This window comes from Thamnophis elegans, chromosome 6, assembly GCF_009769535.1.
Source record: "Thamnophis elegans isolate rThaEle1 chromosome 6, rThaEle1.pri, whole genome shotgun sequence".
Taxonomy (NCBI): domain Eukaryota; kingdom Metazoa; phylum Chordata; class Lepidosauria; order Squamata; family Colubridae; genus Thamnophis; species Thamnophis elegans.
The window spans coordinates 31,433,188-31,446,706 of NC_045546.1; the positions used below are offsets into that span (position 1 = coordinate 31,433,188).

At 34.8% G+C, this 13,519-nt stretch overlaps 1 protein-coding gene across 1 annotated transcript; it reads right to left on the reverse strand.

Annotated features, from left to right (window-relative positions):
- Positions 1 to 2,293: 2,293 nt before the first annotated feature.
- TIPRL (TOR signaling pathway regulator) lies at positions 2,294 to 9,903 on the reverse strand. Its single transcript, XM_032220157.1, has 7 exons — positions 9,613 to 9,903; positions 7,974 to 8,153; positions 7,140 to 7,239; positions 6,847 to 6,978; positions 6,209 to 6,304; positions 5,501 to 5,563; positions 2,294 to 4,550 (listed from the first exon to the last, which is right to left on the reverse strand). Exons 1-7 carry the CDS (start codon positions 9,711 to 9,713, stop codon positions 4,416 to 4,418), a joined length of 807 nt encoding a protein of 268 aa, XP_032076048.1. The 5' UTR covers positions 9,714 to 9,903; the 3' UTR covers positions 2,294 to 4,415.
- Positions 9,904 to 13,519: the final 3,616 nt, after the last annotated feature.

The following is a 13,519-nucleotide window of genomic DNA, read 5'->3' on the forward strand; positions in this document are numbered from 1 at the left end:
GTATATCATTTATTTTCAATATTCCATTAGATTTGAAACAATAAACAGTGATTAAGTTATGGTAGAAGCAGCTATGATAAAATAAGGATCTGTAAAGATAAACATTTACGAAGTGATACTTATGAATTTATAAACTCTTTTATTCAAGAGGACTCTGCATTGTTCAAAACCATATGTTTGTATAACCTAGTGTTAACTTTTTTTTCTTACTACATTGTGGAAGGACAAAGTGACATGAGATTTTTATGTGCAAAGTCAAGGATGCTTTTTTTCTTGATGGTCTGACTACGTGCTCAGTTTAGGCATATAGACAATTACAGCAAAAAATAAAAAGTTTGAACTCCTTAAAGAATCATAAGCAAGCTGTTACATAGATTTGGTGGAATTAAAGTACAGTATTAAAAATACGTCAGCAGGTATATGGAAAAGGGCTTTTCTTCTAGGTTTGGCAGCAGATACTGCTGGAGAGGCAATGGGATAGAACATTAGGGGAGAGGACTACAGAAACTTGCTATTTTTTTTTCCTTTTTCTGTGCTTTGCTTAAAATTATTTACCCTGAAGGGAATAATGTGATGGACACCTCTATATTCTTTAGTGAGACTACTAGCATCAAAAATTTACACCATTACTGCTGTAATATAAAAATTTTCTCCATTGGTGACAATCACAATAACGGATGGATTATCCAACAAATTATAATAAGGTTATACTCCAAGACAAAATTATTGTTCATTTTACATATTCATGATTTATTATGTCATACTGAAGGAAAGAACACAGGGTCACTAAGCCATGGTTAGCTTTAATATACTGTAATACTCTATTCCCACGCTGAATGGATTTTTCCTATGGAGTCCCTTCATATTTTTAATCTGTTTTTATCTTCAATTTTATCTGAAAATTGAAGCAGAGTCCAAGGAAAATAGATAAAATGTGTGCAGTACTTTCAATGTTGAATTTATGTTTACTGACAAAGAAATAAAGGGTGACTAGTATAGAACTATTTCAAGCTTTTTAGCTATCATCAGCTAGCTGTGTACCCTTCTGAGATGCGAACCGAAATAGCAGTAGACTTATATACCGCTTCATAGGCCTTTCAGGCCTCTCTAAGCGGTTTACAGAGAGTCAGCATATTGCCCCCAACAATCTGGGTCCTCATTTTACCCACCTTGGAAGGATGGAAGGCTGAGTCAACCCTGAGCCGGTGAGATTTGAACCGCTGACCTGCTGATCTAGCAGTAGCCTGCAGTGCTGCATTTAACCACTGCGCCACGTTTGTCGGTAAACTTAAATTCAACACAAAAATAGTTTAGCGCGAAAGCGACTGCCTGTGAAGGGTTCTGGATTGGGGGTGAAAGGTGAAAGCTGAAGCAGTATGCTCCGCCCCATAATTGGGTAGATCAGGCTGCCCTGATAGACCAGTCCTACCGGAAAAACATTCAGTACTTTCAATGTTCAAATGCAACACTGTAGCTGAAATCCCATTGAGTCTCTTCAACACCCATCAATGATGGTGTGAGTTTTCCTCTTGATGTAATCAATAGTTCTAGCATAATTATATATTAATGACGTGTATGGGAGAAACAAGTATGGTGATTTTCCATACTTAGTGTAACCTACCTTCACATATTGTATAAATTCTTATCAATAACTATTTGAATATTGTAGAACTAGGTTAGCTACAATTAAGCAAGAGTTCTCCAGAGGATATTAAACTTAATTCTACTCTAGCCAGCAGGGTAAAATGAGACAAACCAGGGAATGGAATACCATTCTGGAATTAAGGCATAGGTTGGCAGTAACATAAGGCCTTCCCCATCAATGACTCTTCACCAAGTTGTCTAGGCTTGTTGAGAACATCCAGTAAGCAAAATAATATTGATCATCTTAACTCACTTAGAAGTTCGTGAGTTAAAAGTTTCTTCTCCATGGACAGCCGAGGAGCAAGTCAACTAAAGCTTAAAGATCAACCTGACTCTTAAAACAATTTTTTCTTCCATTCCATTGTGTCCAATTCTGAGACTGGCTGGAGATGTCCCTGTAGCTTCCTTGGCAGTTTTTCAAAAGTGGTTTACCATTGCTTCCTTCCTAGCATGGACAGAAAGTGACCAGCTTAAGGTCACCCAGCTGGAACCAGAATTCATGTCTCCCAATTTCTAGCCTGATACTTTAACCATTACACCAAACTGGTTCTCTATTACAGGAATTACATGCCAACAAATCTGAAGAAAATATTTTTTTAAGTTAAAAAACCCCTTTCTTATGGTAATATCTAAAATGAAAGTGAGATGCTAAATGCAACTTTTTTATTTTGTGACTGAACACAAACCCATTACATGTTTCTGACTAAACAATATAAGCCTTTTTCATGCTTACAAGAGTACAACTTTAGCCAATAGTTCTGCACAAGTGCTATTGAAATGAAGGGATATACAATATAGCTTCCATTAACTTTAAAGTTGTAAATATTGATGGTATATTGTACCTTTTGAAGGTATGAATTTGGTTAATTTCACAAAGAAATGTTTACAAGAACAAATCCCACACAGGAGATTTCACTACTGTTAAATGTCAAGTAGAACATGCATGATAAGGATCCAGGGATAAGGATCCAGTTTTCTCTCCCTCTCTGGTCTGTTATATGCAACTATTGTTGTAGGACAAATAGAATAAATTTAGCTTCTTGAAAAATTTTAAAATATGACTAATTTTATATTTGTTAAGTGTTGTTTGCCCTTGTTTTTGAAATCTTTTTGCTTGTTTCTTCTTCTATTTTATCCCAATCACTTTTGTAGTCTAATCATCAGTTCTGTTTTGTTATATGACAACAAGCATGACTAGCTATGAAGTATAAACAGTTAAAGCTCTCTCAAAATATAGGATTGATGTATTTTTCTTAATAAATTATGTAGTCAACATATGTATTTGGGAAAAATACTCTTTTTCAAAACAAAACAAATCCCTGCCTGGCTGATTTCTTAGCTATGCATCTATGTTAAAGTAGTGAACATCCAATGTTTCAGGTAAGGCTTAGTAAAGTTTAAAAACCTAGAAGCTAACCAATATCTTAACACACTGACTGCATAAGGCCCAATGCAATTTGTTGCTAATTTAATGGACACTGAATTAGACTGCCTTATATTAGTACTTCTGAAAGGGTTAGTTATTTGGCTTTTTCAAGTAAGAAAATTGAAACACAGAATAAAAAAGGATGAAACAAGCAGTCTTATTGATTTTCAAATTCTTCTCTCTTGAGGCAATAGATAAGAAAAATCATATCAGAGAAATGTATGTATTTACACTGTATCAGACTGAGAATTTGTATGAGACTATATGAAAACAAACCTAAAATTTATTATTCTGTTATTACCAAATCTCAAATATTATTTTCCCTGTGTCAAATATAAGAGGATGGATATACCAAAATGTAGGAATTGAAAATGAGTTTTAGAAATAAACTGATGAAACAACTTCTCTACAACAGTTCAGTTTATCTTCTATAAGAAATATATGAATGGTGCAGTTTGATAACTATTTTATAAATATATGTGCAATAATTTTTATCAAAAATACTGATAACTGAAAGTATGCATGTCTGTCAGAGTTGCAATAGCCAATACTAGTATTTTATATTGTTACAAATATTATGAGTTTACTTTTTGTTAACAATGTAATCAATATAAACTTGCAATTTTTTAAAAAGGAGGTAACTTCAGGTTGACAAGAAGGAGCATTAACAATTTTAATCTATGATACCATATTAACATCTAATTTATGACCAAATGGTAGGAATCAGGCAAAAATGGATCCTATTGTGATCTGTACTTAGTCAACTTATTATGTAGCTTGTTTGTTTCACAATTAATGAATGGTTTAGCTTTGTTTAGAAGGTAACAAAGCTCATATCTGATAAGACAGGCAGCAAGCAAATGAGGATTATTAATACCATTCTACATACATTAAATGTAATGAATTGAAATTTCAAGCATCAATGATCTTCAACAAAGTAATCAAATTTAACCTAGAGAAGAAACATAATTATTTTCTTTCACACTATATGAAACACAAGTCCTTTTATAACAAAAGACTATGTTAAAACAACATCCTTAAAAGTTACTGCGCTTATGAAGGACTATTGTGTTGTTTTGATTTTTGAACATCTCTGCAGTTTCTTGAAATGTTGCATACTTTAATATAACTGATCCTGATTTGGGATCTTAATCTCCAATATCAGAAACGGCAGTTTGCTATTACATCAGAGCATTTTCAAAACAGAGACACAATGAAGGTACAGGAAAAACTCCCAAGGCTACAGACATTTTAGCCAGGCCTCTTTACCCATCATCTTCACTGCTAAGGGCCAAGAAGATAAGAACAGGATCTATATCAAGTTCATCAGATTATGCCGATCTCATTAAGTGCCTTCTGGTGCAGCTGCAGATTCACGGCATGAGTTCTCAGGAAATTCCAGCTTCTCACAAATATGTTCCTTGACAGGCAAATACTGAGCAATCTCATTAGGTTCCGTGAACAGTGTTGGGGGAATGTGCTTGAAATAGGAGAGAGATCAGTATTTAGAGAGCAACAAAAGAGAAAGTATATATAAATATAAATGTAGGTTAATGTTACATTAACATGTTTGGCAAATATTGTTTTAATTACAGATTTTTGTTTTCCAATGTTTCCTCTTCTATTCTGAAAACCGGACAGCTACAGAAAAGTGAAATGAAATTGCTTACTTATTTATATAGTCTCCCAATTTGCATTTACAACTCGGAATGAAATTGTGCTACATAACAAATTATTACACTAGGGACAGTGGTGTGCTAGAACAGGAATTTCTGGAATTTTGTGAGGTGATTGAGAGCAGAAATGAGCCTCAATACCTAGCATGCACTGTTCCACAGCCAGTAGACCAAAGGAACAGTGATGGCAATAGACATTTAGTATTAATGTCACAATAGCAATGTACACCACTGACTAGAAACAGAATCATATGAATTGTAAGAATTTGTTTACCAAATCTTTTCCCATGTTATATAATTTTAGAGGTTCAGCTGTGTGCCTGAGATTAAATAATGGAATAAATAATTACAACAGGAAATAAAGTTGAATCTTTTGAATAAATACTAGCCCTGCACACACAAATACACTTGAGTGGTCACAAGAATGAAGAGCTACTACCAGTGTTTCCCCAAAAATAAGACCCAGTCTTATATATATTTTACTCCAAAATAAGCACTAAGGTTTATTGGGGGGAGGATGCCTTATTTTTCTCTCATGTACAGGAGACCCACTTCTGCTTGCTCGCAGCCACAATGGGGCAGGAGGCCATGTGGCATGCCAGTTGCTACACAAAAGCAAACAAACTGGAAGAGGAAATGGTTGAATTGTTCAAGTCATACAAATGGACCCACTCAGTAATCTCAATAGAATATAACTAGAAGTTTTAAGATATCAGGTAGAATATATATTTCTATTTTTCAAAAATATTAATACCTTTAGATTTGATACTTTGCTTTCCCTAGAAGTATATTCCCGCAATATGTATGATTTGTTGGCCTATTAAAAAGAAAGCAGATAAATTGTATTTTCATAACAGTGAAACAGATTTAATATGTACATATTGTTTCAAATAAAATGACATTTCTGTAGTACAAAAGTAATCTATTGCAACACTAACAAAGAATCCTGTTATGATATCCAATAAAGATGCTGTAAATCTAGTATTATTTACAGATACTAATAAGCCAACTACATTCATGCTGGAAATAACATATGTGGATCCACATGCCATCTTAAATCTGGTAAGATCCATACAGGATGTACTTGGGTAGTATATTTCTATATACTGAATATTTGTATTTTAAAATATACTGTACAGATGGAATGTACACAGTATTACAATAATTGTACTACAGACACTATATAAATTAAAAAACTAATAGCTGCATATCTCATTCCTAATATTTTTAGGCCTACTCAACAAAAGCCAGGTACAGAGAACAAGGCAGAGAGATCTTTGGGATTTATAGAAGTCTATTCAACTGGTTATACAAAAAACGGCTAACAAAGCTGCAACTATCATATTTCTAAAATTAGAGACAATAGTGTACGTGTATTAGCAAATAAAATGTCAGTTCACATCAAGGTGTACCCCGTTTTTATGACTTTTTCAACCAAATGTTCACATTAAGATTTTCTTACCTCATGATAAACTCTTGTATCATTCATCCTAATAAGAACTCCATCAACTCGCAGGAAAAACCTCAACAGCACAAAAAAACTGGAAGGCATTACTCTCTGTCAAACATAGCAAGAATAATTTGCACTTGCACACATTTAAAATAGATTACTCTAACAGGTAATTAAAAACATGATAAATGTCTTAAAAGCCTACATTAGTCAATAGTATTACATTTCCAATAACTTTTAAGAAGATAATCTTAATAGATCTTAATTTCCTGCAGGCATAAATACATGATCAGGAAAATTTATCAGTTTTGTATTTTTATAAGTCTGGGAAAATGTCAGCAACGATGATATTACTTTTAGTATACAGGTAGTGTGTGTATTATATAAATTTTTGTATAGAAAGTGTTTCCTGCATCATCTTAAAATCAATATTTTGCATGTTGGCAATGACTCATTTATATCCTCATATCATTTAATTAATTATTTAATTATATAATTCCAAGTAAATAAAAGATTATTTGAAATTTAAACAGGAAAACGGCCCAAAGAAACAAATTTAAGGAATATTAACTTTGTGAATCTCTCAATTCTGTATTTTTCTGCATTTTATACAATTATGGAAGAAGCATGTAAAAGATTACTGGACTCACAATTTTGACACTCAGACTTGAAACCCCATGATCGTGAAGTTCATCTTCAAACAAGAGCACTTCTTCAAAAAACATTATCTGTTCTTTGGCTTTTAACTTTTCTGTATCTATATGTTCTGTTGTGGAAGAAACCTAGAACAATACAGTAAAAATTAAATGTTCTTTCTTATATAATTGATTCCCCAACTGTTCAACAATTATATAATTCCAAGTAAATAAAATATTATTTCAAAAAAAAGATTTAAAAAGATTTAAAATTCATTCTTGCAAATAGTTGACCATCACAATCATACTTTTAACTTTAGTGTTTCACCAAGCAGAGTTCCTTTATAGTCTGTTGTGTAAGTCCAATCATATGGTTTAACAACTTCCTTTGTGTGTTCGGGCTCCGACCTACAGGAAAAGACAAATATAGCATATTAGATACAGGACCAGGCAAAAAGTATTGCTACACATCTATTTTACAAAATACATCAAAGATGATTCTATAAATCAATATGCATCTGTAAACTGATAGATTTAATGTGCTAAGAGAGAAAATGTGGTAAAGACATTGCAGTATTTTTTAATACTATTAAAAAAAATCTTTACTACAGAAACAACGTAGCCCCCTTCACTTCTTCCTGCTTTCATGCTTATTCTTATAATTATGTGCATTGTGACCTGGAAGTAAATTCAGTTTCAATCACCCAGAAATAACATGTATAGGATCATATGGTAGCTGTTCAAAGATGAAGCAAAATATTGGATATTTCATCAGGATTCTTCATCAGACAATCTGATATATTTATACAATTATATTTGTGCAAGACTACATGTGCTTCAGAGTTAACAGATTAACCATAATTTCAAAATATTTAAAGGTAAAGATTAAAGATTAATTTTTAAAAGTACAAGTACCATTCATAGAATACATAGGAAAACAGGAAGGCTAAATAACTGTCAAGATCACATATCAAATGAACAACATAAATACAAATAATTGCTTTAAAAGAATTTCAGATAAGTATAAGAACTGAAGCAGTTTGGAGAATCAGATCTGAAGGATTACACAGCTTCCAAAATCATTCCTTAGTGCCCATCAAGCTATACTATTTTAAAAAACCCACAAATAAATATGCTATTACCTGCTTTCTTGCCACTCTTCTGCACAAGCAACTTTAACCATTCCTTGGGTGTTATTTACACATTTTAAAGCATCAGTTGCATTGAACTCTATGCCAAAGAGCAGTTCATGCTGAATTCTTAGGATATTGTCACCAAACATCATTTCTGGAACGCATGGCATGTGCAGTTCTTCAGCTAACCTACACAGACACAAGATTAGATTATTTTGGAGCTGATTTTATAATTTAATTTTACAATTTAAAATAAAGATGTCTATTTTACCATAGACTATTTTAGTATACATTTATTGCATATTTGAAATTAGCAGATGGATGGCTTCCCTCTTTTCTCCCCAAATCCTAGACAGCTGTGAGTCACTCTTAGGGATGATGGAAGGTAAAAATTCTGTGTATTTAGTACGTAATTCTAATAACAAATATAAAATCAAAACAGCAATCTAATACGGTTTGTCAAATACAAGTCAATAACAGCTTAAGAGGAAATAGACACAAAAACATATATACAATGTTATTCATATATTTAGAAAGAGCATCGCTACAGAGTGAAAAGTACAGTATATTGAAAATAGATTGATATGGGGATATCAGTTAAGAGAAACTGTGATTTTATAGAATTGTCTAACAAAACAGCTTAATTTTAAAAGTTTGAAAAGTATTCTACAAAGGAACCACTAATCATACTAAATACTTCACTGCTAACTCTGTAGATAAGAAGCAGGGGGGGGGGATCAATATCTTAGTGGTAGACTGCACTCGCCATGTCTCAACTTTCCATTTACTGCATATTATTACAAATCTTTGGCAGAATTACAATGGGGGAGGGGAATTGCCATGCATTTGTAGCAGGGATTCTTCAACATTTTACCATCACACTTCTTTTTTGTATAATCTTAAGGTACACACTTCTCCTAAAAATCAAAGACCAAAATATACACAGATGAATAATAAGTGGAGGGGGGGAAGCAATGACATCTTGACAGAGGTAGATTTATGAAACTCAAAGGTTCTTCACAGCTCCCCTGCACTCTGCCTATACCTCCTTAAGGGTGGTACACCTCATATTTGGGAAGCTGCTACTTTAACAACCCAAACTATTCCTGCAACTATGACTACAAACCTGGACTGCACAATTCCAAACTTCAGCACCCTTAACTGACAGCACAGAGCCAGAAAATTTACGTTGCTGTGAGAAACTTGCTGAGTTTTGTTCCATTTTACAACTTTTCTTGCAGAATTGTTAGGTGAAACACCGCAGTTGTTAAGTGAATCTGATTTCCTCATTGACTTTGTTTGTCAGAAGGTTGCAAAAGGGGGCAACCCCATAACCCAGGGATACCGCAACTGTCATAAATGTGAATCAGTAGCCAAGCATGTGAAATGTTGATGACGTGTCCATGGGGAGGCTCCAACGGTCGTGAAAAACGGCCATAAGTCACTTTTTTCAGTGCCCTGTTGCAACTTTGGACGGTCACGAAGAGAACTGTTGTAAATCGAGGACTATCTGTACCAGGCTAAAAGCAGCAAGCGGCTTTCTTGTGACGCTTGCCGAGCACAAGGCAAGCGCCCACCGCCCACCCCTTTCTCTTACAGGGGCCGCCACCTCCCCCTCCCCACCCCCAATAATCACGCCCAATCGCACCTCTCGGCGTCGGCCGACTTGATGATGTGGGTCCGAGCGGCCGTTAGCTTCCACGGCCCGAAGGCAAAGTCGCGGCGGCTGCTTTTGAAGACGGGCATCATAATGGCGGCGTCAATCCCAAGGCGGCCAGCATAGAGACGGGAAAGCTTCCTTCGGCAAATGACAAGAATAAAGCCCCGGATAGGAACCTCGCAAACAAACGACCTCAAGCGCCTCTTCCACACGCAGCAGCAGCAGCGGTACCGCCCCAGTCAAGCATGCCGCTTCCGCTGCCGGGTTTTCAGGCCTCCGTTTGAAATGAAAAGGCTTCAGAAACTCGCCTTCCGGTTCCTGGTCTCTGTAGGGGGCGCTTTTCAGGAGCGGAGCACGTGTTTAAAAGTTGACTCAAAAGAATTCGTCAGTTTTTCCCCCTTATTGTACTTGTTGCAGGGCATTGAAATAATTAAGGCCCCTCCGCAGGAAAAACTGCAAGCATCTATGCAGCGAAAGGGCAATTAGGTTATTTCTCCAGCACGTTTTCTGAAGATATTGTAAAAGAAAACGTTGCTGGTCTGTGGTCATCAAAACCCAGAAAGAAAGAAAAATTAAACTTAAAAAAGGGGGGAAACTTCAGAAATGATAGGGGACCAAACCCTGCGTTATCTAGTGCTGAAATCAAGAGTGTAATCTATATGCATCCCTAACGTTAAAACGAGCTTTAATGATACCTTCTGTAGATAATAAGTCATATAAGGGTTTGAAAAGATTTGGGGTGTTTTTTTTTCTTAAGAGAATGGAAAAATTGGTTTCTGTGTCTTTTTAAAAAAGTGGACAAATAATCTTCTCAACTTTCTTGCACCATTCATGACTTAGAAATAATGCTACAATAGCAGGAATTCAATCGGGATAGTCCTGTTCTATTGGAAGAAATGTCCTTCTGGGTTCAGTTCCAAGTGGGGGGAAAGACACTTGAAACATGGAGGCTGCTTGGAAAGATGGTTTTAATGATGCACAGGACCACATGGTTTGAGGTCCTGGGGAAAAAGGCTCACATGCTTCAAGATGTTGAGTGAAGAAGAAAAAGAAGGGGCTTGCTGAGAGTTCCTGAGTTTTTTATACTCTCTGTTCAGCCACCACCTCTCTGTTTCCTGTTCCTGTGTAAAAAATGTATTCTGGTTGGTTGTCAGACTCCCATGGGGCCATGTGTTTTGAGTCCAAGTTTGGTGCCCTGTGGTGAGATGGGTAAAGCGCTAATTCTATCATGCCTTAATCCCATCACCCTGGAGCTGAAGGGGCAGATATTTGTTATGTAGAATAGACTGGCTCAGGCATTTTAATAGCCCATTGACAAAGGTGAGGGCTATTAAGAGTGAGTCTGTTTCCCCACCTAAAAACACGTTTCTCCATTTCTTATCCAGATAAATATAATATTCTGCCTTTTCAATATTTCCTAGGATATTTTATTCTTCTAAGAGAAGAGTGGGTGCTAACTTCCTACAGTTCCATGTAAATAATTGGAAAAATTGCACATATTTTATCCCCCTTATGAAGGGTGGACTAGTCCCTTTTTTATCTTTCATTTTAGTTAAAAATTAACATTAACTAAATTGAACATTAACATTAAATTGATTACTAAATTGAAACATTAGATTGTTTACTAAATTGCAATTTAAAGTTGGGAACAATAAAGTGGAGAACAATAAATCAATTGGTTGCTTAAGAAATAAAATGTCTGTTTAAGACAGGAAAAAAACACCGAGAATACACTTTACAATATACAAGTCCAGTTACTGAGAACCTCTAGATTTTGCTAGGTTAGAATACTTAGGTTATATTACTTAATATTAACAATGTTACCTAATGGTACTAGGAATTGTTCAGCAACATCTGGAAATCCTCTTGTTCTTTCCACTAGGATCATATCTTTATATCAGTTATTTTTTAATAGAAATACTTTTAAAGTTGACTCTTTTATTGTTCCAGAGAGAATATAGTAGAAAACTGAGCAATTGCTACATACATACATACATACATACATACATACATACATACATACATGCTGGTCTTGTTGTATTCGGGTCTTTTCACATGTAAGATTGAGATTGTATTGGCAACGTTTCGGCGAGGTCTCACTTGCCATATATAGAGATATAGATATAGATTAGATAGAGATATAAATAGAGATCTATAACTAAATTGTGGCTTCCTATTCCTAATGAGCCACTACTGGCAGAGTCTGTTTTCTTGAAATGAAACACATTTGCCATCATGGGTTTAGGTGTAAAGTAACACACAAAACGTGGCTCAAGAAAAGTTCATAATAGGAGTAACTTGTTATATATATTTTAACTTAAATTTTTACATTACTATTTAATGTGAATGTACAGAGTTTTCTGTTTCTTGAGTAAATGAACCTTCTATGTGATGATAAAAACAACAACAACAATAATAATATAAAGATTTCTATCACTTAAATAGCATTACTTGGATTAAGAAAAAAGGAGAAAATGGAATTTCTCTTTTTTATTTTGTTTTCTGTTTTTTACATACTGTCCCATATATTGCAGTTTTCTTTTTCATCTACTATAACAATAAATATATTTTAAAAGGAAGGAAATTGAATTTCAAAGTTGTAAACTATATTCATTATAAGTGTTCTATATAAACAAAAGCCAACCAAACTGATAACCTTCCTAATCATTTTTCTATATAGTCTAATTGCTGCCTCTGTAGTTTTTGACTATGCAGAATGCAATATCCAGTTCAGTCATCATGAGTATAAACTTTTAGCTGCTCAGTGAAGACAGAATGTTGCCCGGGGTATTGTGGAGATATACCATTGTGGACCTTCTTTAGATATTGAATTACAGCATTATCCCAATGCAATTCTATGGCATATATATGAAATGAAGATAAAATGATAATAAAATCACAATATGGAGCCATAGAATTGCATTGGGATAGATGTTATATATGTTATATATATTTGGTAAGATTTTATTGAAACTAAATTTGTATATCATTTATTATATGACTTCTGTAAATGCCATATGCTTAATAAACAAATAAAAATGCTATATCTCTTCATATTAACCAGAAATGTAATTACTTTTTGCTAAAAAAAAAAACAACAACTTTATAACCCATAACATGTTCACATTCATCAATATTTCACATATTACAACAAGAACATTCTTAAACAGTAGACATATAGTACAGGGCGGGGCATAACCTTTTCCTAGGGGGTCACAGCAAGATCGACAGCAGTTTACAACTTCCGCGACACCTCATTTTAAAGCCCATAAAAAACTGAATTGAATGAGCTATTAAATGTTAAATTTGCCTTAAGAATGGCTGGAAAATTCGATTCGGAAGAACAAAGGATCATTGACAGAATAAAATGCATTGCCTTTCGAGAGGCTCGCGATGCTGGAGCGACGTTTATCAATCGAAAATGGATTGCAAACAAATTGAAACGTCATCCGGATTGGGTTACTGATAATTGGAACAAAACAGCCCAAGAATGTTTCACAAAATTTGGAGAAGGGCGTCCTCTGCAACTGTCCCAAGAAAGCAAAGCCATCATTGCAACTGGCAGTCGCAAACAACGAAAAGGAAACCAAAAAGTGGCCCAAGAAATCCTTCAAATTCGTGGAAAACGAGTTGATCAAAGGACAATCGGCCGATATCGAGAACGAGAAGGTTTGAAGCCATTCCACGTCATTTGCAAACCATTGAAAACTCAAACACACGTTCAAGATCGGCTTTGGTTGTGCGATTGGTTGTCTGAATGGACCGAGGAAGATTTTCTTCATTTGGCGCCATCTGACAAATTCTTCGTTTATGCCATTCGAAAACCGAATTTCCAGAACGATCGAATTTGGGCTAAAGACGTCGACGACATCGCCAAACATGAACGATATCGACA

Coding starts and splice junctions, on each gene's coding strand:
- TIPRL (XM_032220157.1), bottom strand. CDS start 9,713: ATGATGCCCGTCTTCAAAAGCAGCCGCCGCGACTTTGCCTTCGGGCCG. Junction 6,979..7,139: donor GTGAAACACTAAAGTTAAAA/GTATGATTGTGA, acceptor GTATTGTTCTAG/GTTTCTTCCACAACAGAACA. Junction 6,305..6,846: donor CAAGTCTGAGTGTCAAAATT/GTGAGTCCAGTA, acceptor TATGTTTGACAG/AGAGTAATGCCTTCCAGTTT.